We start from the raw sequence: 26,192 nt of genomic DNA on the forward strand, positions 1-26,192 counted from the left end.
TATTTCACCCCTATGTCCTGACCCTGGAGTAACAGAGAAACTGTTGCCCTGGGTTCATGGCTCAGCTAGTTTCAAAGTAATTTATATCATTAATAATTCACACACATCTTCTGTGAGCAGCAGGTAGAGCACATGCTCCGGGAACGGGGATCGTTTTGCAGGAAAACTTATGCGTGGGTGGTTTGCCTACTATGTAGGCTCAAGGAATGCCGCCGTGCCTGCCCTGAAGCTCCCTGGCTTCGCCTGCTCGGCCGAGGCACGGTCAGCAGCGGGGGACACTCCCCGGTGTCTGGGGGAGAGTCGGGGAGGGGACAGGGGACACTCCCCGGTGTCTGGAGGAGAGTCGGGGAGGGGACAGGGGACACTCCCCGGTGTCTGGGGGAGAGTCGGGGAGGGGACAGGGGACACTCCCCGGTGTCTGGAGGAGAGTCGGGGAGGGGACAGGGGACACTCCCCTGTGTCTCCAGGAGATTTGGGGAGCAGCTAAGACAGAGCGCTTCGCTGTCTGCCTTGGAAGGAGGAGAGGCGACGTCCGAGGAGGAAATGAGGGATCCGACTCAAGGCCGGGGAAAAAGTCTCAGGTTTAATCCGAGCTCCAAGGAGCTCCGAATGCCATCGTACCCGACACCTGAAAGTGCTATCGAGGCTCTCGCAATCATCTTAAGTACCGTGGCGGTAACAAGGGGGAAGGGACGCCCACCACCCAATGGGGGGATTCGGAGGCGTGGAAGGCAAAAGGACAGACAGACACACAAACCAGTGGGGGAAGTTCAAGGGAGGGACCCCTGGGCCTCTTCCATTCACTGGATGCCCAAGGTGGAAGATTCTGGGAGAGCGGGATGGGGAGCAGAGTGATGGACAGGGTACCAGGGAGGGACAGGGGAAGGACTGAGCATTTTCAGGGAGATCGGCACTGAGGGAAAGGTGGGAAACTCGGGGTGGAAGCATTGGGAGAAAATGGGGGGTGAAGAGGCAAACCATTACAGAACTTTACAACAATGGAATATACTGGGAACTTAAGGACATGAGAGGTATTCTTATCCTCAACACTGAGATAGTTATACAGAAAACAATGATACTTGTTGCATAACGTGTTTTCAGTATGAAAGTAGTGCTGGCAGCTATCTGCACTTTAGGGAACGATAAGAATAACCTTAAGGACCTCTGCTCACCCAAAGGCAAGCAGCCCAGGTACAAAGGCCTGTTCCTAGGGACATGCTACCTACAGGAACCAGGAAAGTGAAGAGAGAGCTAAGGAGAGAAATGGAGCAAAGCAGGAAAACTCAGCCACCCTCAAGACAGCATACCTTTCAGCTTCCATTTCTAGCCCTGTGTCCTGACATTTCCCAGATGTCAAGGAAACTTTCCTGTCTGACCTTTCAGGTGCCACTCCTGGGATCACAGTGGCACCACCCCAGACTGTCACGGCTCGGACTGAAGCCCCTTTGCAGTGGCAGCTCCAGTGACCCAGCGGGTCACCACCTGGCTCCCTGCACACCCCACACTCACACAGGATTCCTCACTGGCTCATGGCACAGTAACACAAATCCAGCTCAAGCTGGTGCTTCCAGGGAGGAAGCCTGAACAAAGGAATCCCCCTGCTTTTATACTCTCACAGTTTTTGTGCAATCTGGGGTCCTCCTGCTGAACCATCAGCTCCTGCTGAGTGCCCAGTCACCTGGCCAGTAGCCCAGGTGCCCATCACAGCACGTGCAGAGGAGGAGGCTGCACACTGCTAAGTGCACAGTACTTGCAGAGTGCTGCGGTGCTGAGCTAGACTGGCACTCTGCAACATTCAGCTGACACCTGTTTCTGGCTCATCTGGGTTTTCATGCTCACATCAGTGCTGTGAGAGGAAAAAAGAATGACAGCACTTGAAAAGAAGAACTGTATCAAGAAGAGCCATGACAAAAGGGTGATCATGGGGAAGGAACACAGTACTGTGTGACAAGCAGAGCCCAGTGATTAGACTAAGATACCAAGATCTCATTGGTTTCAGTGACTAAGAAATTCATACTGTTCTTAAGTGCATTTTCTCTGAACTTTAGGTGTTTAAACAGATTTAAAGATCAGATGCTTGGTCATTTGCTGGCACATAATCCTCGATAATGCCTGCATCCTGAACAGTTACTTCAAGTGCTGAAGTGAATCATGACCATCTGCCCACTGCAGCAGGGCCCTTGGCTGCACCTGCCAGTATCATTCTTCCCAAAAAGCCACCCTCTGGCACTGCAGCTCCCACATGGACACACCAGCAGCAGTAGCTTGTACTCCCAGGCAGATCCCTGCAGGCCCCAGAGATTGCCTGCACTTCTGTTTAATTACATGTTGCTGAGGCTTATCTCACCTGAATTCTTTATCATAGAATGGTTTGCATTGTAGGAAACTTTAAAGATCATCTTGCTCCAACTCTCAGGAAGAACCACACACTGGGTTAAGACACCAGACTCCAGAACAGACACCAGAACGGAAAAATTGCCTGATAAGGTCTTCAACACAGCAGCTCCCTACCACAAAACCTATTCCCAGTTCAGAGATCCTTTCATTGAAACTCTTCAATCTTAAGGCACTGTGATTATTTTTAAGAATTACGAGAGTTAGATCCCCAAAGTGATGATGCTCCATGAATCAAAAGAGATTGCCTTTCTCAAAGTTGCTAACAAATGCTCAGAGCACACAAGAGCACACAATCAGCTAGAGCTGGCCTGCACAAGAATCCATCTGAGCCTGCAGCAAGTGCTGTCCTGTGTTCTCAGTTGGGCTCAGAGTTCCTTCTCCTGCCTCCCCAGCCTGGGGTGCCAGTCAGACTATCTCATTCTTACACTTTTCCCCAGAAACCTTTTCTTTCCTGCATGAAGGCCACTCCAGCGGTTTGGAGAACAGTTTCAGTCTTTTGCTTCTCCAGCAGCATCGGCTGGGACACACAGATATCACTGTTCAGCAGTGCCTTGTCCCAGGGCCAGCCTGCTGCCTCCAGTGGCACAACACAACCACACACCGGGATGGCACAGGAAGGTAAGTGAAGACTTTTAAATTTGTGTGAGAAAACTATCAAATACCTCTGCAATTACTCAGTAATTTTTTTTCAGAAAAAAAAGCTACACCAGCATATCACAGACTGTGTGGGGAAAAAAAAATAACTATATATAGGATTGGTTTTAATTTTAAATACTGTATTTCTTAACAGATTAAAAACTGAGCTGAGCAAATATACTGCTTAGTGTGAAGGAATTTAAATGGTTTCATCCCAGTAATTTCCAGGCAAGTGCAATCAAGTAATAATACAAGCAATAATGCATGCTGCTCCTTCACATATAGAAGTTCTGGATAAGAAAAAATTTCATTTCATCATTAAGAGCAAATGCTTTCTCAAAGTCATCAGTGTGATCTTCCTTTTGATGCAGAATAAGTATCTCAGTTTTTTAAGACCCTGGCACCTTTCCAAGATTACTTATATTTCTTTCTAGTTACAGACGTCTGAAATTTTCTACTCATGTTTGTTTTGAGGGCTTCTATTCAAGTAGAGTGGTCTCAGGTTACAACTTCCTTCAAAGAGGGGCTTGAGTCATTGATTTTATTCCTTAATGATGAATTGAAAAATCAAATAACCCAAGAAAAAAAGTTTTGTCAATACTTGAGATGTTGGAACCTCCCTCTGGTAGTGATAGATTAGCCTGGAATCTATTATTTGTTCATGAATATCCTATTACTGTAAAAGAATGCATTGTAAGTATTTCTGTTCATTGTTGACTTTCACTGCAAGAAGTGTTATTTATTTTGCTAGAATCTACGAGAGTTTCTCTTGTGCCATCTGGCAACCTCATTTACATGTTTCACATTGATTATAGAAGCACTATTCAGTCTCCTCAACACAATGCTTTATTTTTATTATCAGAAACTGTTTTCCTTCTGATCACCAGCAGTAAATCCATATTCTTCCCAGTTCAACATCATTTCACATTCCATTTAATCTCAGATGAGTTCCTTCCCATATACTCAATACAGTTTAGGATGCAGATGTCAGGGATTTTTAGGGCCCTGGCTTTCAAGCACATACACTGCTTCATTCACAAAAGTCAAAACCAACTACCTGGCAGATGTGAGGTGCCTGCTGCACAAGGAATCCACACAGGATCCACACCACATGCTTCAAGAGGTAGAAAGGGAAGTTTATTCCATTCACTGGCACCACACATTGGCAAAAAGTCCCTTGACTTGGAACACCACCGTAATGGCCCATGCCATAGGTATAAGGAATGGCCCATGCTCGAAAGAAAGAAAGAAAGAAAGAAAGAAAGAAAGAAAGAAAGAAAGAAAGAAAGAAAGAAAGAAAAGAAAGAAAAGAAAGAAAAGAAAGAAAAGAAAGAAAAGAAAGAAAAGAAAGAAAAGAAAGAAAAAACCCACAACAAACCACCCGCCTTTGTTCAGAACAATCCCACCTGTTCTCCTCGAGGATTCCCCATAGTCCATAAAAGGGATAAGCAGGCACTTATCTAAAGGGAACAGGAAAGGACAGCCCTGGAACTCCAACACAAGACATTGGGGTAGGAAATTAAAGAGCCAGAAAGAACCATCTGGGTTACCAGTTCCCTGCCATTTAGGGAGCTACTCCAAATGCTTCATCCCTCTGTGACTGAATGCAGCCACATTCCTGAAGTGACAAAATCACCTAATTTAGCATTTTCAGTCAGGCTGTTACCTGCCACCTCTGCTTAAGTCACAACAGATTTAGAGCAAGTTTGGGTTTTGTGTGTTTGTGTTTTGGCATTTGGTGGGGGTGTTTGTTTTGTCATGTGTTTACATGTGTTCTACAGAAACAGAAAACATAACACTTATCTAGGCTTCACACAACAGAAAAAAAGACCTTCAGAAAAAAAGTAATTAGAATATTTCACAGAAATATTAATGTTCACATAACCTTCCTCTGTTAACCACGTGACTAACACCCAGGGAGGCTCACTTAGAAATTAACACAATATAAAACACCTACATAATGCACACAAAGTAGTTAAACATACATTATTACTTAAGTAAATCGTTCTAAACTGCTGACTGTATGTTCATTAGCCAAGAGCCTTGATCTGAGAAGTTAAAACATCCTTGGCAAACACCCCCAACACGCGAGTGCCACACAGCTCCACCTGGACACAAGGCTCCAACAACACCCATCTAAGCTTTGCAGTTTTATTCCTGATATTTTATCACACAACTAAACCTCCCAGCAAACCTTCAGTCGCTGCTGCATCCCTGTTGTTCATTTCAGATTCATCCTGAATGTATTCCCCTATATTCTCCCTAATATTTTTTATTTGTTTTAACAACCAGCATGTTGCTTTCTTCCATGCCAGACTTCACATCTAAGGGCTGTCTTAAATACACGTAGTACTTGCTCTACTTCTGTATCACCCTGCAGAACCCACAAACAAAGCCTGACAGTGACAAAACAGCCCAAGTGCCAAGACAAGCGCTCCATGCTGAGCTAGGCATGTTCTCAGCTCCTCACAGCCATCTGTCAGTAACTGCACCTGACAAGGCAAGCAAGTGCAAGTACCTGAGGCAACAACCACCTTCCTCCCATAGCTGTACGTATCCTACAGCTCTAATGAAATGAGGCACAAGCTGTGGTGGGAGCTTCAGTGATAGCTGCAAGTTTATGAGTGGCATTTTTCATCTCAACAACAATTTCAGCCATTGAAGGTCCTCTCAGGGCTTGCTGTGTAACTTTTTTTCCCCAGGTGTGCTTCTTTTCCTCACAGTTCTGGAGTTCAGGATTTCAGGCAGCAAACCCTCCCAGTTCAACATCACCCTGCAGTGACCAAGAAGGGGGATCACCCTCTGCATCAGCTTCGCAAATTCCAAACCCATCACGCCTTCGTAAGGCACAGACCAGCCCAGTTCTGCCAAAGAAGAACAGAAATTCTTATGGGCACTCCAGCACCTTCTTCAGATAAGGTAAGTTCCAGAAAGAGCCATCAGATCTCTGTGTAAGTATCTTATCCAGAAAACACTACACAGGTTCTCAGTGAGTATTAGTGCATGTGTGCTGCAACACAGGAGACAAGAACTACAAGTCTGGTTTTATTTCCCAATGCAAAATACATTCTGTTCCAGACACAGGATCAAATACTTACTTGGGTTTTGGAGCAAAACCCAAAAACAACTTGGAAAAAAGTGTAAAAAGGGCTATTTTATCACAAGCTACATTGTGAGGGAAAGCAAATGGCACACTTTTTAAGTACACAAGCTGTACTGTATGAATTTGAATTATAATGAAGCTGGGAAAAAAAGGACTAAAGACACACACATGCTGTTTTAAGTACACTACTTTCAAAGTTACTATTTAACTAGCCTTAATAACATCTAAATCAGTGAACTTTTACTGACTCAAAAGCAAAACTACCTAGAAGCATGATATTATTATTCTATAATTATTTCAAATCATTAATTAAAACTTCATAGGACCAAGCTGGTGGGATTCCAGAAAACCAGCTGCCAAAAAAAAAAAAACCACAGCTTTCTACTGGTAGCTCTTCATCAGAGCAGCTCAGACACAATGTCAAGCCTCTCCATGCTGTGAACCTTTACACCTGAAAAAGCAGCAAGGATCTCTTGCAGTGCAGTTTTCAGAGGATACAAACCATAAGAGGTTAAACTTGAAAATGCTATCCTCAAAACTGCACAAACATCTTCCGCTGCCTAAGGCAGATACCTTTGCCCCTCAAAATAAGTATTTTAACCATAAATATAGAATATTGAAAACCACAGGCAGCCAGAAGCTAAGCCCCAGAGATACTGATTACACAGTAACTCTGAGAAAATCTGAAGAAAAATAATACAAATGCAGACCACTAGCTAGAAATCCCCCACAGCCCTTTGCACTAGTTAAAGGGTCAGAAGAAAATTCACACGGCAATAACTAAAAGAGAGTCATTATAGAAAATCACAGTAGGCATCTATAACAGTTAAATAAGAAAACGCATGCTAGACATTAATACAGCCTTTCTTCTTTAAGAACTGTAATCTTTTACCTTTATTGAATAAATCAGAAGAGCCTGTACTTAAAGATACTTACATACAATACTTAGAAAATACTTTAAGCAGGTACAAGACAATAAATCATAAATTAAAACAGCAAGGAAATTATACTTAAGGTAGATAAACAACATTTAACTATTCTAGGCTCAAAACATTACCTCTAGAAATAAAAAGCTACCTCTCTTTTAGCAACACTGCATACTGACTTCACTACGACACAGCTACACCACCGGACACCTAAGGATATACAAATCCCACAACTCCATCCCATTACTGACCACTCCCTAGCCAGGGCCCTTATATAAACCCACCCTTAGCACAGTTCTGGAGGCTGCTCCTATAAATTTGGCAATGGCAAACAGCTATTGCTTCCATACAGTAGAGAGTGTAAAACAAGGAGTTGTGTCTGCCTGGTAAGTGGAGCTGTTTTGGGCCTTTTCTTTATCTGGTGGGGATGGGGGGGTTCTTTTTTCTGGTTGTTTTGGGGTTTTTTTCAGTTTTAGTATTTAATTTAGCTGTCTGCAGTTACTATAAAGCACAGAATGTAGCTACACGTGTGAGAAATTGGCTTTTACAGAAGCACCTAATAAATTTAGTTGTGTCTCTAGGCTACAGGACAGGCTCTAATAGCTCTGCAAAGCTGTCTAATAGCAACTGCTTATAGGTATTAGGAGAAAAAACACAGTAGTACTGCCAGTACAGGGGGAGTATTAATGACTGCAGCACACTGTGACTCACAGAGCTATTGCTTACCCTCAAACGAGCTTGTGCTGAGAAGAAGGAAGTGATAGTAAAATAAGTGTGCAAGAGGGCTTTGTTCTCTGTGTGGATTTACAGAGAGGATGGAATCCCACGAGTGGGAGGCTCATAGGGGATCTGAAGGCACACTCCTTGAGTAAGAGCTGACCTCAACCAGGGTCTGTGGCAGTACTTTAATGCAAAGCAAGAAACGAAGGTATTCTGCAGCTTGGCCTGTATCCTAACAGGTTATAGTTTGAGAGTTGAACTCTTTGTCAAGGACTGAATCTCATTTTTGATACAAATGCTGCTGCAAGGTTTTATTCTATCTAGACAGCTACTGGGTCCCCATTAATGCTGTAACAAAGTTTGTGGCTTCACAGTAACATCAGTGAGTGGTAATGACTTCATGGCAGGCTTCTGAAACCATAAGGACAGAAAGGCAGCTCAAGCAACAAATCAATTTTGTGTTCCGCAGCATGACCTAACACAGTGATCTTGCAGCTGCTTTTACATGCTGAATGGGGGGGAAATGCTGTTCTACAGTAACTATAACTCTGAGCAGAAATTAGATGTGTGGCAGGAGCAAACACTCCACAGTAAAGGCTTATCCCAGTGCAAAAATAATGGTATATCTTAAAAGCTAATAAGCAAGCATTAAAAACCCTAACTACAAATGGGTTTGTAGTAGAGCAATGGCAGCAAGTGGCACATAAGCTGTTTTAATGACAAAGTAAATATCATATTTTTTCCTGGGGGAAAAAAAAAAAAAAAAAAAAAAAAAAAACAAACCAACAAATATTGATCAGAAAACAACATAGACCGCTGGTTCCAGAGCAGGTAAAACCAGATCTACAGAATATCAGTGTTGTCACATTCAGTAATTTATGCCTACAATTTAACTTCCAGTAAAGTTAATTATCTCTATAAAGGAAATGGACTTACCAGAAAAAATAGTTATGGTATCATTACATTAGTTGACTTCCTTTGTGTAGATGACACAAAGATATGCAGGTAAGATGCAAAATTGTATGCGAGTATACCCTGTGAGCATACCTTCTGCTGCATCCTAAATTTAACATTTGCTTTCAGTTTGTTATTGAGTGACTTCAGTTAAGTATCCAATAAGGCAATTAGGAAATGATAAATGATAAGCATCAAATTCTAAACTAGTTTAAGTTCCAAAAAGAAAGAGCTACACGTGAAAAAAACCAAATATCCTTGAAATCATGAATGAAGCATGGCATGTGTTACAAGACATAACTATCAGAATCTGATGACTAATTTTTTGTTTTTAATGAAAGCAAAAGTTGCCTGTTTGCATTTTTTTGTTTTTCTCTTTAGATGTGGCATGACACTGTGCCTAAAAAATTATTTTGTAGCATAAAATACTATATTTTGTGGTATAAAACTTACTGACCATATTAACTGCTGCTTATCCTGACAAGAAGGATTTGGGGGATGAGAGGCTGGACAGGACCCAGCCATGGGCACTCACAGTCCAGAAAGCCAAGTGTGTCCTGGACTGCAGCCAAAGCCCTGTGGGCAGCAGGGGAAAGAGGGAGGGGATTTTGCCCCTGTGCTCCGCTCTGGTCAGACCCCACCTGCCTCCAGCTCTGGGGTCCTCAGCACAGGAAGGACATGGACCTGCTGGAGCGAGTCCAGAGGAGGCCATGAAGGTGATCAGAGGCACGGAACACCTCTCCTAGGAGGAAAGGCTGAGAGGATTGGGATTGTTCAGCCTAGAGAAAAGAAGCCACCTGGGTGACCTTATTGTGGCTTTCCAGTACCTGAAGGGAGCCCACAAGAAACATGGAGAGGGGCTTTTCACAAAATCCTGGAGTGCCTGCACCAGGGTAAATGGCTTCAGACTGAAAGACAGCAGGTTTAGATTAGATGTCAGGAAGAATTTCTTCACTATGAGGGTGGTGAGGCACTAGCAGGTTGCCCAGAGAAGCTGTGGCTGCCCTATCCCTGGAAGAACTTGTCGGGTTAGATGGGGCTCTGAGCAACCTGGTCTACTGGCAGGAGAGCTGGAACTGAATGGTCTTTAAGGTCGCTTCCAACTCAGGCCATTCTATGACCTACTGTGGTCTTGTGTTCTCTGTACCTTAATAAATCTCTATAAACACTTGAGAGGTGTTGGATTCCTACCAAAACAGCGAGGCTAAACACTGCACCGCTACAATGCCCAAGCTGAGATCTGCTGTTACTGTGCAGCTTGAACTCTTAACACTCCTTAGCATTTGATCCTCAGGGTTCCTATCACTCATCTGAATCACCACAGTTAGTGATTAGCACTCCTGGAAATCTGCTCCATGCTGTTTTCAAGTACACAGGAAGTTAAACCTTTAAGGACCACCCGTGAAAAGTTTGGGTCAAGTGATTTGCCTTGTATCATACAAACTCCGTGATAAAGAGCTGAAATAAGTACAGTCATCCACAGAGGTTTCTTCCTCAAGATAAATAATACTTGCACAGTCTGCATTCCTGATCTCCTTAACTAAGACCACTTCTGGAGGGGGAAAAAAAATCTGATTCAAAGCTTGTTCACCACAGACTTTAATTCTTTACAAGCTCCTGGCCTTTAGGAAAAAAAATGAGATTACTGCCATGATCATACACCCTCCCCTTAAGCAGGCAGTTTATTGTCTGATTAGTTCTTTCAAACAACTTAATTTCTTAATGTGCCTATGCAGGACAGCTTCAATATGTAGCAAAATCTATATTCCTGCAGATTGACTTTAGATTAACGATGGAGATCATTGCCTTGGTCTTTCAGTTTATGTAAGTCTGCTGCTAGCTGAGGTGGAAGCACAGTCTGTGTCACTGGCTTTTTAAGTGTTAAAAGCAGAGAAATGGTGAAACTGAGTTTTGTTGTCTATTACAAGCTGAAAGAGTGTGAATAATGTTACACAAACCTGCATTGCCTTCTCCTTTTATTCTTGGTCCTATAGGAGATTATGTGAAGGGAAAACAACCCCTAAAACAGTCCATCTTTAAAAGGATTATTTCCTGTAGCCTGTGTGCAATTACAGAAGTAACTGAAATAATTGCTTGGCTTTTTTTCCTGGAAAAACTAGACTGTGACCAGTTCAGTGGACGAACAGGAACCTAACAGGAAGCTAATAAGTCACTCACATGTGCTAAAAATACCTGCTCTACCCACCAAGTTAAGAGTCATGGGAGATAACTTCATCTGCACTGTAATATACCAACATAACTTTCTCTGCTTATTTAGACCATTCCTCTCTGTGCTTTTATCACTTGGCCATAATCTAAAAGAACACTCACAGATGCACCTTCTCACGTGAAGGCAGGACACAAATTCTATTTACATCAATGCAACGCTTGATGTTGTATCGGAGCTCATTCTACTGTGTTGACAGGAACATAATTTTCTGGGTTTTTCCCAACTAATTCTGATGCCTCTGTCTTTGTAGTGAGACAGGTAGAGCTAAACCAGCTTGATTATACACTCTGGTTGTTAAGCTTTACCTGTTCATCTGCGACTTGGCTCCTGGAGATCAGTCTTAGCTGGCAGGGAAGTGGATGTCGATGATGCCCCGATGCGGGGCTCGGTGTCGCGCTCCCAAGCTGAGCTCTGTCCTCTGGGTATCAAATCTGAGCTCGGCTCTGTGCTTTGGGTGGCATCCCCGGGCTCGGCCCTGTCCTTTAGGTCACTGCCGTGGGCTCGGCCCCGTCCTTTGGGTCAGCGCCGTGGGCTTTGCCCTGTCCTTTGGGTCACCCCCGTGGGCTCGGCCCTGTCCTTTGGGTCAGAGTTGTGGGCTCAGCCCTGTCCTTTGGGTCACAGTTGTGGGCTCGGCCCTGTCCTTTGGGTCATCCCCAGGGCTCGGCCCTGTCCTCTGGGTCACTGCCGTGGGCTTTGCCCTGTCCTTTGGGTCCCATTCGTGGGCTCGGCCCTGTCCTTTGGGTCCCATTCGTGGGCTCGGCCCTGTCCTCTGGGTCACTGCCGTGGGCTCGGCCCTGTCCTTTGGGTCACAGTTGTGGGCTCAGCCCTGTCCTTTGGGTCACCCCCGTGGGCTCGGCTCTGTCCTTTGGGTCACCCCCGTGGGCTCAGCCCTGTCCTTTGGGTCACATCTGTGGGCTCGGCCCTGTCCTTTGGGTCCCATTCGTGGGCTCGGCTCTGTCCTTTGGGTCCCATTCGTGGGCTCGGCCCTGTCCTTTGGGTCACCCCCGGGGCTCGGCTCTGTCCTTTGGGTCACAGTTGTGGGCTCAGCCCTGTCCTTTGGGTCACCCCCGGGGCTCGGCTCTGTCCTTTGGGTCACAGTTGTGGGCTCAGCCCTGTCCTTTGGGTCACCCCCGTGGGCTCGGCCCTGTCCTCTGGGTCACTGCCGTGGGCTCGGCCCTGTCCTTTGGGTCATCCCCAGGGCTCGGCCCTGTCCTTTGGGTCACCCCCGTGGGCTCGGCTCTGTCCTTTGGGTCACCCCCGTGGGCTCAGCCCTGTCCTTTGGGTCACATCTGTGGGCTCGGCCCTGTCCTTTGGGTCCCATTCGTGGGCTCGGCTCTGTCCTTTGGGTCCCATTCGTGGGCTCGGCCCTGTCCTTTGGGTCACCCCCGGGGCTCGGCTCTGTCCTTTGGGTCACAGTTGTGGGCTCAGCCCTGTCCTTTGGGTCACCCCCGGGGCTCGGCTCTGTCCTTTGGGTCACAGTTGTGGGCTCAGCCCTGTCCTTTGGGTCACCCCCGTGGGCTCGGCCCTGTCCTTTGGGTCACTGCCGTGGGCTCGTCCCTGTCCTTTGGGTCACCCCCGGGGCTCGCCCTGTCCTTTCGGACAGGCCCAACCTCAGGCGCTCCCGCAGCAGCAGCGCGGGCCGCGGTCGCCGCCTGGCGGCCAGGCAGCGGCAGTGCCCGCGCGGCTCTGGCCGCCCCGCGCCAGCAGCCAGCATGGCTCCGGCCCTCACAGCCAGCATGGCTCCCGGCCCTCACAGCCAGCATGGCTCCCGGCCCTCACAGCCAGCATGGCTCCGGCCCTCACAGCCAGCATGGCTCCCGGCCCTCACAGCCAGCATGGCTCCCGGCCCTCACAGCCAGCATGGCTCCGGCCCTCACAGCCAGCATGGCTCCCGGCCCTCACAGCCAGCATGGCTCCGGCCCTCACAGCCAGCATGGCTCCCGGCCCTCACAGCCAGCGCTGCGAGGCCGCTGCCCTGGTTCGGCAGGGCTGCCTCTCGTGGGGGATGAGGACACGGCTCCGCTCGGCCCCAGCGCCGCTCCCGTCCCCTCAGCCCCCGTGCCGGGGGCTGGGGCTCACTGGGGCCGGACGGGAGCAGCTCGGCTCCCCCCAAGGAATGGGCTCCCTCCCGGCGCGGTCAGACGGTGGCCAGACCCCCGAGGAGCCGCCTGTCCCGCTGCTCTGTCCGATCGGGGTGCCTCTTCCATAAGTTTTGCCTCACACCACTAAAATCCACAGCTTTTTCATCTCCCGGAGCTCTGCTGCAACCTCCCTCCCTCCAGTACCTCCTTGGTCCCTTTATTCGTGTTCGTTTTTCCCCTACACGCTGCCTAAGGTGTTTCTCGGCTTAAGTGATCCTTTATCTCACATCAGCGCTCACTGCTTCATCTCCTCAAAACCTGCAATGCAATCCCTGACAGTCAACCTTCTACCCAATAAAATGAGCTCTCTGCATCCCAGAAACTTTCCTGAGGTCAGCTGGGAAGGCTCGTGCCCACAGCTTTGCTCTTCCCTATGGCAGCGCGGTTGGTCTGTGTCAGAGTGGGCAGAGCACACGGATGCAGGATGTGAACCTCCCTGCCAAACTGCTCGCTTCTGGCAAAATCTGGATGTGCGGGGCTGCCTGCTCGTCTGGGGGATATTCCTGGCCATTGCAATGCTTTCAGCTTACTCCTTTGGATGCAGAGCAATGGGTGTTCCTGCACAAGCCCTCCTGCAGTGCCCCAGACGCCCCACTGATAAGGCCTTAATCAGCACATTCCACGGAGCTGCTCAAGGAGTTGTGCCGAAGCTGTTAACAGTAGTGTGGAACAGGACCAGCTGAGCACTGAGGCTTCTACCTAAATCGGCAGTTACTATGTCACTGCAGAATGCCATCACCTCCCCGTAAATCAGCTTTCTCGGGTCCTTTGCAAGTGGCAGAAGATCAGAGGGGTCCCCTGAGGTCACAGGCAATGACGGATCAATTCAGTGATGCCGAAAAGTCAGAGTGCCCATCGTGCATCCTGGCTCACCGGGAGCGGAGCCCTGGAGCTGAGGTGGGGGGGCACAGCTGTACTGTGCCACAGGGATAGAGGGGGAAGATGGAAGGCATCAGCCCATCCATCTTCAGGTGGCATCAGGCCTCTTCTGGAGCCGCCTTTCATCTGCTGCTTTAGCAAAGTTCAGATGCACTCGTTCGGAAGGATTTCTCTCGGCTCGAGGCAAGAAAAGCACTTTTACTTCCGTGCTTCTGCTTTCAAAGCATGCCCCGGTGTGTCTGCCGGGCCAGCCGAGGGATGCGTCTGTTCGGGCTTCCTCTGCCGTGAAGGGAGAAGTCTCCTTTTGTCCGAGGGGCTCCCACAGCCCCTCTCTCAAAGGGGCGGCGATGCACGAAGCTCTGCCTCCATCTCCCGGGAGCTCTCCCTGGAGTCTCCGTCTGCCTGGACGTGGCCTGCCTGCAAACTCCTTCGCGCTGCGACGCGTGACGGCCCCGGGGCCCCTTCCCCCTCTCCTCGGGGCTGGCGGGGCCCGCCCTGACCCCAGCCCGGCCCCCCGCTCCGCTCCGCTCGGCTCCGCTCCGCTCGCAGTCCGCCCGCCTCTGCCGGCCTGTGCGGACCTGCCGCGGCCGCCCCGCCGGGCCAGGGCACACCCAGGAGGGTGTGAGCGCAGCGGGAGCCGAGTGCTGGCACGCGTGGGCCGGGGAGAGCCCAGCCCCGCGCTCACCTGGCCCAGCTGCGGGAGCCCGACATCCGCGGGGAGCAGGTATTTGGTGCCGGGGTGGCTCCTCCGGCCGTCGGGATGCTGTCCTGCGCTGGCAGGGCGGCACGGGAAAGGGGTGATCCTCCCGGCTCTGCGGGAAGCTGAGGGGGGGAGGAAGGGGGGAGCAGGAACAGGGAGCCCAGGGCTGGCTGCCCGGGCATGAGACTGAGAGTGGGGGATCTGGGCTAGGCTGTGCTGCTCTTGCTGTTTTGGGGTCACCCTGTGCCCCATGCCGAGCCCATGTTCTGTTCTCCATCCTACGAGGAAAGGGAACGGTGGGGTTAGGCACCAGCTTCTGCTGACCTGCCCGGTGGCACGCAGCCTGGGCTGGCTCAGCTCGGCTCCTCCGGGACAAGGGGATCTTCATCTGCATATGGTCACCAGGTTGTCCTGTGCGAGTAGCCCTGAGGCACAGAGGTCTTTGTGAGGCTACCAGCACACGCTGCCGTGTCGGCGACTGTGGCAATGGGTTTGTCACCCCTTCAGATTCCCTGCACTTCACACACTAGGGCTGTGAGTGTGCCGCGGGGGTTGTTTGGTGGGAGCTAAAGGAGGGGTCCTTGCAGCCTTGATGGAGCCCCAGCTCCCACTCTGCTGCTCTCCCACTGGAGCCTGGAGCAGAAGCTGAGCAGGGTCTGGCATGTGCCTATCCCTGCTCTGCCTGGGATGTGTGCCCTGCGCAGAGGTGCTGTGCCATAACCACTGATGCTACTGCTGCAGTCACACTCTGAGCTGGAGAACAGTGTGGCATTTCCCTTCCAAACCCTCCAGACAGCACCATTGGGGCAGATTTGTGACCAGTGCCACTCTCTGCCAAGCTCCAGTCTTGATGGCAACAGTCCCTTGGAGCAGCTGAGTTGCAGCTGGTGCCCACAGCCACTCCTCCTGTACTGTGTACCCTGCGTGGGAGCCTGCCAGGAGCTGCTGTCACCAGTGTTCTGCCCGTGTGAGCAGTGGCAGGGGACAGGGTGACTCCAGGTGAAGGCTGGCTGAGCCCACGTGTCCCTGGTGGAAGTGGTGACTTTGCTTCTGGTGACAGCAGGGGTATAAGCCTGCAGCCAGAGCCCCTGGGCATCAGGAAGGGAAATATCCGCGCCCATGGCTTCCTGTACTTGTGTTAAGGCTGACTCCCTCAGTGCCATCACTGAGCAGGTCACAGCTGCTGGTCTGCTGCCTAGAAGGTGGGGGGGGCAGCAGGTGTGGGGCTCGTTTTGCTGCTCATCATCCTCTGTGCCTTGGCTGGCTGGACCTGCTGATGGCAGCCCCTGGACATCCCCCAGCCTGCAGAAGCTGCCTGGCCAGGGCCGGGGGCCTGCTCTTGGGGTGCTACCTGGCTGTGTGTGACCCTGTGCTCAGGGTCAGGCAGGCTCTGCCCCCCGGCCCTGGAGACTCCCATGGAGTGGGTATTTAGGAGCAAGGTGACGGGCTGGGGGGCTGCCCTGTTACAGGGGCACACCAGGCTCACACTGGCCACAGCTAGGGTATGGCAGAGCTGCTGTGGTCTGGCTGGCTGGGCCAGGGAGGGGCTGGGCTAGCTCTGCTCCCTCTTTCCACAGCCCAGACTGGAATGGGACACAGCTCTATGAGGCACACCACTGCCTCCAGCATTGGAGAGGATGTGGCTGGGAGGATGTGGTCAGCTGCCTCTCATGCCTGGCTCAGTGGTCACAGTGAAATGAGAGCCAGGCTTAATCTGCAGGGTGATAGTGTTGCACAGTGTGCCTGGCCTGTTGGGGTGAGGAGGAGCATCTCCACAGCAGCACAAGCAATAGTAAAGATGGGATTTCTCCAGATGGATTGAGGAAGACCTTGTTTTGGGCTCCCTGCTTCTTCCAGCCAAAGCACCAGGGGATCACAGGGGATCTGGGGATCACAGCAAAGCGCCCTGGCTCTCTCCCCTTGCCAGCATGGAGAACTCAGTGGTGGCCCTGCCTCCAGCCTGGATCTCTGTGACTGTAGAAACGGGCTCCCCCACAAGTACTTGGACCAAAGCCATCCAGTGCCTGCTCAGCTGCAGCTCCTTCAGCCACACTTGGGATTCCTTGGTGTGCAGGTTGAGCTAAGGGGCTGCCAGGATGGTGCTGCATCAGCAAGGACCTGGATTTAGGGATAAGAACAGGAAATTCCCAGGTCATGGCATGGCACTGGACAGTCCTTGCAGGTGGGGAAGCCTCCCAGACAGAGGGCTGAACCCTGGGCTGGGGAGCAGGCCCTGCCCCCTGCCAGCTCCAGGCTTGTTCCAGCTTGTTGGGTGAAGGGTCCCAGCATAGCCTGCTGAACAGGTTGGGCTGCACCCTGTGCTGCTTCTTCCCCTGGCACCATGCCTTGCCTGGGGACACAATCAGCAGCCCCACTATGTCCCAGCACTCTGGGCCACCTGCCAGGCTGCCTGGACACAAAATGCTTCAGTGCTCCATCCCCACGGGGTGGGGGCAGCGTGCTGGGAGGTTTGTGCCAACGCACTGTGTGTATCCCAACAGGACACCTGACGTTTGCTCTGGGACAGTCTGCTGCTATGGCAGACCCCCCTGGCTGCTGCTCTACCTGCGCCACCTGTCTGCTCTGCCCCTACAGCTGCCAGTGGATCACTGCCAAGAAGGAGAAGAGGAAGGGCCTGAGAACCACCAAGGTGATACCTGAGTGATGCTGAGCTGGGGCTTGCCAGCCCCTTTGTGGGAGTCTCAGAGTGGTGGCTGGGGTGGGGAAGGGCTCTGGCTGGCATGCTCCACCAGAACACTGAGCTGCTGACCTCTTGCTGCTGCTCCCGCTTCCCAGGCCTGAGCCCCAGGAAAGCTGGGGTGCTACCTGTCACCCTCACTGCCCAGGAATTGCCCTAGCCTGGAGCGGTGAGGGGGTAAGCTGTGTTCCTGCTGGGTGACGAGAAGGGTAGTGCAGCATTACTGTGCATCTGCAGTGGGGCTTGCACGTGCCTGGGGTAGAGCAGAGCCCCAGGGCTGAGCTGGCAAGCAGGTCCTGGGGCACCTGGCCGTGCACGTGAGAGACACAGTTCCTAGGCTGGGTGTGGCCCCACCAAGAGGGTGTCCCCAGCAATTTGTAACCTGGGAGTGGTGAGGCCCTGGGATTCTCTGAGGTCTCCGACTCCCATGGGAGTGGCTCTGCTGCTGCTTGTCCTGTCTTGCCTGGAATGTACAAATACGTCTGGGTTGCTAGGTGTCCCTTTGGCACCTGTGGCACCCCTCACCTCCCCCACACACGTGGGACTCGTGGCTGTGGACAATGCAGCTGGACCCAGTCTGCAAACTCACCACTACAAGGGCAGTTCTGAGGCCCTGCACTGCTCTCTGCCCAGCTCATGGATCATGCAGCTAGAAGGGAATGGGACCTGGCTCTCTGCTCCTTCTTATGTCCAAAGTCCCAGCATGTTCCCATGGAGTGCTGCACAGGAAAGGAGGCAGTCTTGCCACAGGGGCTATTCTCCCCAGCCTGGCATAGGCGGATTTTTAGTTTGCTGTAGGACATGCTGATCCATCTTTCTGTAGTGTGGGTCCAGCCAAAAGAGCCAGCCAGGGCTGGCTCTGGTCCCTCTCCATGGCAGCTCAGTGCCTGGACCCCTGGGCCTGCTGTGACCCCCTGTGCTCCCTGCTGCTGGCTGGGTGATACCCAGGGGTCTCAGATACCTGCCTGGGGGCTAGGTGCCCTGAGGGTACGTGTATAACTTTCGTCTCTGGCTTTCAGTATGACTGCAGCTGGTTCCTTTTCCTCTTCTGCGTCTTCCTCTTCACACTGGTGTGGCTCTACTTCGCTATCATCATCCTCAATGATTTCCACAACTTCAGCGAGTGAGTAGGATCTATATCCAGCCTTGTTCCCCATATCACCCTTGCCCCTCTCACCTTCCCCTTTGCTGGCAGATTCATCTTCAGGCAGAGGAAGCTGTGGCTAGACTGGTCCCTGGTCCTGCTCATTCCTACAGCTGTGCTGGTCAGCTACTCGTCTGTGCTGCTGGTGAGCCCTCCTGATCCTGCTGGGCGAGGGGGAATGGGTCTGTGCTGAGCACAGGCTGCCCTGTGCTGGGAGGAGCCTGCAGCATCTGGAGCTGGGTCAGCCAGAGCCCCTGCCTGTGCCAGGGGGCCTGAGCTTCTGTGGCTGAGTCCCGTGCCCTGTGAGGTGTGAGCTGTGGGGTACAGCCCAGCTCTGACAGCTCCTTGCCCTTGCAGGTCCTTGCTTTGTGCTTGCAGCTCTGTGGCCAGCCCTTGAAGCTACACTGGGTGCACAAGGTGAGAGTCGAGAGGTGCCTGCCCTGGCTGCCCTTGCTCCTCCAGAAGCTGGGACCAGCCTGCTGGGCTGTGTATGGCTGCTGTGACCCCACTAAGTGGCTGTGTGTCCCTGCTGACCAGGGCTGCAGCTGTCAGTTCCTCAGCCACATGTGTCTGGGATGGGAGTATTCCCAGTGCTCAAAGCATGGAGCACAGAGCTCAGCTGCAAACCCAGATGGGGAAAGTGGGGTACCAGGGCTTGGAGGGGTTCATAAGGAAGGGGTGAGGAGGACTCTGCCTGGCCTGCAAGATGCTGTGTTCTCCGCTAACTGTCCTGTGCACGCTCCACAGATCCTGCTGATCCTAACTGTCCTGGTGGTGGCTGCAGCCTTCACGGGGCTGGGAATAAAGTGGGCAGAGGAGTGGAAAAGTGCTCATATCTCCCTGCAGGTGAGTCACCTCGATAGCAGGGACTCCCCCGCTGTGCCCAGACCTGTGGGCTTGAGCTGAAGGATGCTGACTGAAGCCCCTAGCATGGCTGTGTGCACTGGGGGTGAATTCCCTGCCCTTGACTTCTGCTGCCTGGTCAGGCAAGGTGCTCCTTCTACCCCTGCAGTCCTGCTTGGAGCAGCTGCCACCAGACTGATGAGTGCTGGCTGGACTAGAGTAGGGAGTCTGTTCTGTCCCCCAGGAGCCTGTCCCTCCCTCCCTGCCATTGTGGATCTTCCCACAGTACTGGCTGCAGGGGCAGATCCCTGGCATTGGGGCACGTGTATTTTGGGGACAGGCACTGGTGCTGGCTGACGCCCTGTTTCTTTTGCCTCCCCAGGCAACAGGTCCCTTCCTGCACTTGGGAGCTGTGGGTGGAATGACACTCCTTGCCTGGCCCCTGGCCAGCTTCATCTACCGCACCCGCAGCACAGGTAATCCCCCTCCGAGCTCTTCGCTTGTCACCTTGCCTGGTGCCCTGCTTCCTGCCACCCTGCAGCTGAGCAGGTGGGAGTCTCAGAGTGGTGAGAGTCTCACTGTTGGCAGAGTGGTACTCGGGGAGCATCAGTGCAGTCGTGGGAACAGGTCTCCAATGTGGTAGTAATGCCTGCTCTCGGTTGCTTCTCATGACCAGCCCTTGTTGCAGCTTCCGCCCTCCCTGCTTTGCAGCTGAAGGAGGGCTACAGGTGGCAGAGTACTGCAGAAGTGCTGAGTTAGGCAAGGGCACGTAGCAGGACAAGAATAAATCCGCAGTGTTCCTGAGGCTGAAGGTGCAATGTTTGACCTAGGGCAACGACAGGTTAATGCCAGGTGAAGCAGCCTTGGCTTATTCCTGGTGAGCTGCAAAATACTTCCTCTGTACCTCATTCCCTCTAACTTCTGCCTGTGCCTGCAGGTCTCAGGGTGTTTTTGCTGCTCGTGTACTGTGCAGCGATGCTTGCACTATACCTGGCTCCCTTGGGAATCACCTCCCCTTGCATCATGGAGGAGAACCAGCTGCCCCCCAAGCCAGCCCTAGTTGGCCATCGAGGAGCACCCATGGTGAGTGACCAGCACACTGGCAGTGCTCAGGGTAGATGGGGCAGGCTGCTCCACTAGGAAAAGCCAGATCCTTGTGGCCACAAGTCTGGACAAGCTCTGGCCAGCCCAGAATAGTGTTATCCCCACAGCAGCCAGGGCAGCTCAGGCTTGGAGGCTGGGTGAGCACAGGGTGAGGAGGGGATGCAGCAGCTGCAGGACAGAGCTGCTTCCTAAGCACTACTGGACCAGGCGCAGGCAACTCCCAGCAGAAAGCCTGGCTGTGTGGTGTGGGCTGGGGAGCAGGGACGAGGCAGGCTCTGGCTGTCTATCCCCAGTCCTTTTCCACCCCCCCCCCCACCATGTCCAGGTCACCCCAGGCTCATTGTGGTTGCCCTAGAGCCAAGCCAACCATTGTGGTTGCCAGGTCACCCCAGGCTCATTGTGGTTGCCCTAGAGCCAAGCCGACCTGCTGGTGCATCCAGGCAGGATGAGTGCCCCCTGCCCCATCCTGCCCGTGCTCTCTGCACTAACACCGTTCCTTTTTCCAGCTGGCCCCTGAGAACACCCTCATGTCACTGCACAAGGCAGTGGACTGTGATGTGCAAGTCTTTGAGACAGACGTCATGGTGAGGTAAAGGGGCTCAGAGGGTGGAAGGGGTCTGTGTCTCCTGGGATGTCATCTCCCACAGGGGGCATTCTGGAAGACACCTGGAGGACTGATACAGCCTGCATTTGGAGACAGCCCTGTTCAAAGGGCTCTGCCACTCCCTCCTTCCCAGTATGGGACAGGCTCCAGCTTGGTGTCCCAATGATCTGGGAGAGGTACTGGGTTTCTGTCCTCCCCATGCAGATTGCCTTTTGGGAAGGGAGGCTTCATCAGGGGAGGGGTACTGCTTGGAAAACAGACCCTGGCTCCAGTTCATCTCATGTAATCCTGTTATTGGGACAGCTGTTTCCGAGAGCAAGGAACTATTTGGTTGGTGGCTTGGTCTCTAGGTGCACATTTTTGTGTAAAGGGCCACGAGTAGAATAAGGATGAGGGTTACTCTGGCAGGTGGCTGGGAGGGGGTAGAAATGCTAAGGCAGGGATAGGAGACAAACAGCTTGCAACATATGGCTTTCCTCTGTGTTCTTTTGCCAGTGCTGATGGGGTGCCATTCCTCATGCATGACGAGGAACTCACCAGGACCACCAACGTGCAGGCTGTGTTCCCTGAGAGGGCTGCCCTGAACAGCACTGCCTTCAACTGGACAGACCTCCAGCGGCTGGATGCTGGCAGCTGGTTTCTGGAGGTCAGGAATGTCCTTAGGGTGGCTGGTGAGGAATGGGTGCATTTTTGGGTGAAGCATTAGCCCTGCCCTGGGACTCCAGAATCTTTCCTGGTCCTAGCAGACACCTGGACAGGGTGCAGAAGCCTGCACAAATCCCTTGGGTGCAGTTATGCCCCAAGCTGCGGTTTGTTCTGACTCCTCAGCTGAGTCATGGAGGAGGCTGCTTTGAGAGGGGATGTCTCATATTTGCTCTGAGCTGCACAGCCTGCCTGGGCTTGAAGGCAGCTGTGGCCAGACTCTTCCCAAAAGGTGACTAACTACTGCTGAGCAGCTTTGAATGCCCACAGGTGTTGGGGCTGCTTGAACTCTGTTGTTAGTGGGGAGAAGGGTACAGGGTGCCCCTGGATGTGCGTAGGGAGGTTCCCTGTGCCTGTCTGCACTGGAGAGCACATGGAGAGGCTCGTGTCGGAAACTGAGAATCAGAGACTGGGAGTCTCCCAGGCACCAGTTTGGGATGTGGAAGCTGACAGGTGGTCTGCCTGTGATGACTGCCCCCCTCTCACCCTTGCAGCGGAGGCCATTTCCCACTGTACAGAGTCTTTCTCCTGGTGATCGCAAGGAGGCAGCTGAACAGAGGATCCCATCCCTGGAGCAGGCTCTCGAGGCAGCCAAGCAGAGCAACATCTCCATCATGTTTGACCTTCGGCCTGAGAACCACAGTGACTACCAGAACTTTGTCAATGTCACCCTAGGAGTGATTTTACAGTCAGGCATCCCGCTGCAGCAGGTGAGCTGGTCACCACCCCACCCCTGCCAGGCCTTGCTGTCACACCCTTGCTGTTGTGGGAGGTGCCCTGCCAGCCACACTCACCATCCCTGACACCCACCCCATACACCCCGTCCCCATACATGATCCCTGCTGGGCAGCCCTGCAGGGGTTTCCTAGCTGGGAGAAGTTGCCAATAATTAGGGTTTAATGCCTATGGCTTCAGACCCCTCCAAACACTTCAGACCCCTCCAAATCCTTTGGTTTCCCAGCACTGGCCACCCTGGTGTGTAAGCAATGACTCAGGCTGGGGAGGAGACCAGCGCTGCCAGCAAGAGCAGGAATACAATGCTGAGGCTTTCACCTCCCCACACTCTACCACACCTCTCCCTGCAGCTCTTGGACTCCTGCTGAACCTTCCTGTGTTCCCTTTATGCTTCATCCAATCCCTGCAGCACAGGATATGTGCTGCCCTCAGGGGACAAATCAGCACTCAAATCACGTTTCTTGGCCTTTTGGGAATGCAGAGCAGGAGGGGACATAGAAACGACTTCTACTATAGTGGTGATCCAAGGTGCATTCTTGCTGCAGAGCTGGGGATAAATGGATTCACTTCTTGAGCCATTCAAGGACCCAAAAAGGACTTAACTGTTGCAGATTTCCTAAGCTGGAACTGCTTTCTCCCTTCAGTGGGACCTCTGCTTATTTCCTGGCTGGGGCAAGCTCTTAGGAGACTGTCCTGGCTGAGATCCTCATGGAAAAGCTGAATGTGGAGACCGGGGGGCAGGAAGCAGCTGTCTAAGCAGGGCCTGAACCTGTGAGGGAATACTGGAAGAGAGCAAACTCTCTGGAGCACCTCTCCTCTGCACACGCTCTCTGGCTCTCGCCTAGGTCCTCTGGCTTCCAGATGGGTTCAGGGAAGATGTCAAACAGCAGGCCCCAGGTGTCCAGCATGTCTATGGCCGGAAGAGATTTGAGAATGAAAAGGAGCCAGTACTGCACGTCAATCTGCCCTACCAGGACATGAGCTCTGAGGAGATCAGGTGAAAATGCTTTGTCCAAGTACCAGGGAGCTGTGAGGGTCTCAGGACTGTCCCAGGGGCCAGCAGAGGTGAGGGTGTTGAGTACTGGCATGCTTCTGGGAAGAGCTGGGAGTGTGCCTTGTGAACAAGTGTCCCTGTCAGGCAGGGCTGGTGCAGAGGATGCAGCTGGCTGCAGTCCTCTGCCCTGCCAGCAAATCTGCCCTCAGTCTGGATCTCCAGACAGTTGCTCCGTGTGGCTGCAGATGCTGGATCATATCCCAGATATACAGCCCCCTTTGGCTGTGCAGAGTGTGGTGCACCCTGCTGTCTGCTACTCTGATCACGGCTGTCCCCGCGCAGGCACTACCGCCAGGACAACATCTCTGTCAACTTGTACGTGGTGAACCAGCCCTGGCTCTTCTCCGTGCTGTGGTGTTCAGGGGTGAGCTCTGTCACCACCAATGCCTGCCAGGTGCTGAAGGAGATGAAACACCCCATCTGGCTGCTGGTAAGTGATCCCTCCATCCTTCACCCTGCCCACAGCCCTGTGTCCTAGACACTTGTGGGTCCCTTTCTGCAGCAGCCCTGTGCAGCTGCCTGGAGGGTGACTTCTGCTCACTGCTGTACTGGCATGGGAGCACGCGACCCTGCAGAAGGAACTGGTGGCACAGCAGGCAGGGCTGTGCCGTGGTGCACCACCCCTAGCTGGCGTTCAATGGCTCGTCTCGTTGCCTTGCAGCCCAACAGCACATACTTCATGATCTGGATCGTTGTAGACTGCTTTTCCTTCCTTATCATCATCTGGGCCTTTGTCTTGATGAAGTAGGTCTGACCCCTTTCCCCCTCCCGAGGCAGGTCTCTTGGGGGAGGTTGTAGTGTGCCCTGGGTGGCTGATGCAGACCCAAACCTGCTGCCACTCCTCTCTGGACTCAGATCCTGGGGGGGGGTCCTCTCCTCTCTGGCTAAGTAAGACAGAAGTGTGTGGGGGCAACTTTCATATCCAAGCTGCAGCTAAAAGTCTGCCCTGACCCTGCCTCAAGCTGCTGGATGCCTTAGTTCACACTTGCTAACCCACTCTGCACCCCAGGGCTTGTGGGTTGAAGCTGGGGGATCCTGGTCCTGCTCCTTTTTTCCAGTGCTGCAGGCACTGAGAGCAGTTCCCTCTGGGACTGTGGGGCCCCACAGCCTCCAGCTGGCAGCTCAGGGGAGGGAATGGTGAGACCAGATTTGCATGCTAACATCGATCCTATTCCATCTCCTAGGAAATGTTCCCACAGAAGACGGCCAGCGGGTGAGTGCGCATGGAAGGGGAGCTTCCCTCCCTCGGAGCCAGGCTCTGCCTCTGGGACTCTCCCTGACAGGCAGGCAGCTTTCTCCAGCCGAACGTGATGGAGGGGTTTGGGACGGCTGGGGGAGGGAAGGGAATCCCAGCCCAGGGAGTTCCTCCTGTCCTGCCCTTAACAAGCAGCCCTGTGAGACAGCACTAGGGAATCCCACATTTCCCGAATATCCTCAAAGCTGCTTTTCAGGCTACTTTGCCTGTCGATGCGGGATGGTGGCTGCCCACAATGACTGGTTTCTTCTCTGTCTCCTCAGAGTCTGAGACAGATGTGCTGCTCACAAAGATCAACAGCTTGATGCAAGAGTGACGCCTGTGTCAGCTGTGGGGAAGGGCAGCCAGAGCCCTGCACAGCTCAAGCAGGGAGCACTCCTCAGGCCAGCTTCAAGGCTCCTTTCCTTCGAGCCTCACTTCTACCGTGGCCTTCCTGCTTCCTTTCACGGTGCACAGCTGCCCTCATCAGAAAAGACTTGGAACTGAGTTCTCATTGCCCACTGGCAGCGAGGAACTAAAGCTTTGCAGGGGTGGCCTAGGGGCAGAATATTTATCCAGCGGTGCTGGAGCTGAGACCTCTCCCTTGAGGTTTGGACAGGAGCGGGGATTTGGGTCACTGTTTGGTGCAGGGGAAAGGCTGTCTCTGCCTGTTGTCAGCAGCTCTGCAGCCAGGGATGGGACACCTGGTTTAAGGGCTGTTCCCCTGGGGGCTGCCCTGTCCCATGGCTTGAGGAATAGGAAGGGAATAGGGGTAGGGGTGTGGAGTGGCTTTTCAAAAGACAAAGGGAATGCTGAGCTCTTCACCCTCTCATCCCGGACACAAATCCTGCTGGCTTCATCTTCACAGGACAGGGTCCTGGCACTCCACGCAGCAGTTAATGCCCATTGCTCGGGGAAGAAAAGGATCAGGGCTGGGGGTGGTGGGTGTCAGGGGCTGGCAGGACCGTGCTCACGCTCCTGCTGCTGCTCCAGGGCAGCAGAGGGAGCGGTGGGACTCAGCAGGGCCTTGAACAGGGAGAGGGGTATCGTGTCAGTTTGACTTGTTGCTGTCTATTTATGTCAATAAAACAGAGGAGCGGCAGACAGATCGCGAAGGGGTGCGGCGGGCACGCCTGCGTCCTCCCTTCCGCACCTTTCCCTGCCGGCGGCGCTGCCGGCCCGGAGAAGGAGCCGGCGCAGCCCGCACGGTACCGGCCCGGGGCGAGCTCGCTCCGCGGCGCCTCCGTGCCACCCGCTGCCGGCGCGGGGAACCGGGCGGGCGGCCGGGCCCTCCGCCGCGGGCAGGGAGGCGAGGCCGGGCCGGGCGCGGCTCCCGGGGCGCGGGCCGAGCCCGCCCGCGGCCCGGCGGGCTCCGAGCGGCGGCGGCG

At 52.9% G+C, this 26,192-nt stretch overlaps 1 protein-coding gene across 7 annotated transcripts; it reads left to right on the plus strand.

Moving 5' to 3' along the window:
- Nucleotides 1–5,524: 5,524 nt before the first annotated feature.
- GDPD2 (glycerophosphodiester phosphodiesterase domain containing 2) lies at nucleotides 5,525–25,311 on the plus strand. Of its 7 annotated transcripts, XM_053955696.1 has the most exons (17): nucleotides 5,525–5,582; nucleotides 5,736–5,952; nucleotides 17,188–17,336; nucleotides 18,404–18,507; nucleotides 18,580–18,673; nucleotides 18,886–18,945; nucleotides 19,276–19,374; nucleotides 19,754–19,847; nucleotides 20,309–20,454; nucleotides 20,982–21,064; nucleotides 21,575–21,725; nucleotides 22,276–22,491; nucleotides 23,362–23,513; nucleotides 23,853–24,000; nucleotides 24,232–24,314; nucleotides 24,755–24,853; nucleotides 25,089–25,311. In XM_053955696.1, exons 3-17 carry the CDS (start codon nucleotides 17,223–17,225, stop codon nucleotides 25,093–25,095), a joined length of 1,650 nt encoding a protein of 549 aa, XP_053811671.1. In that variant the 5' UTR covers nucleotides 5,525–5,582; nucleotides 5,736–5,952; nucleotides 17,188–17,222; the 3' UTR covers nucleotides 25,096–25,311. The 7 variants fall into 7 exon arrangements, with proteins under 7 accessions (XP_053811671.1, XP_053811668.1, XP_053811676.1 ...); XM_053955693.1 differs by lacking the exon at nucleotides 5,525–5,582 and having other exon boundaries at nucleotides 5,593–5,952; XM_053955699.1 differs by lacking the exon at nucleotides 5,525–5,582 and having other exon boundaries at nucleotides 5,595–5,952; nucleotides 24,755–24,783.
- The last annotated feature ends 881 nt before the right edge of the window (nucleotides 25,312–26,192 follow it).

This window comes from Vidua chalybeata, chromosome 14 (genome assembly GCF_026979565.1).
Source record: "Vidua chalybeata isolate OUT-0048 chromosome 14, bVidCha1 merged haplotype, whole genome shotgun sequence".
NCBI classification, from domain to species: Eukaryota; Metazoa; Chordata; class Aves; order Passeriformes; family Viduidae; genus Vidua; species Vidua chalybeata.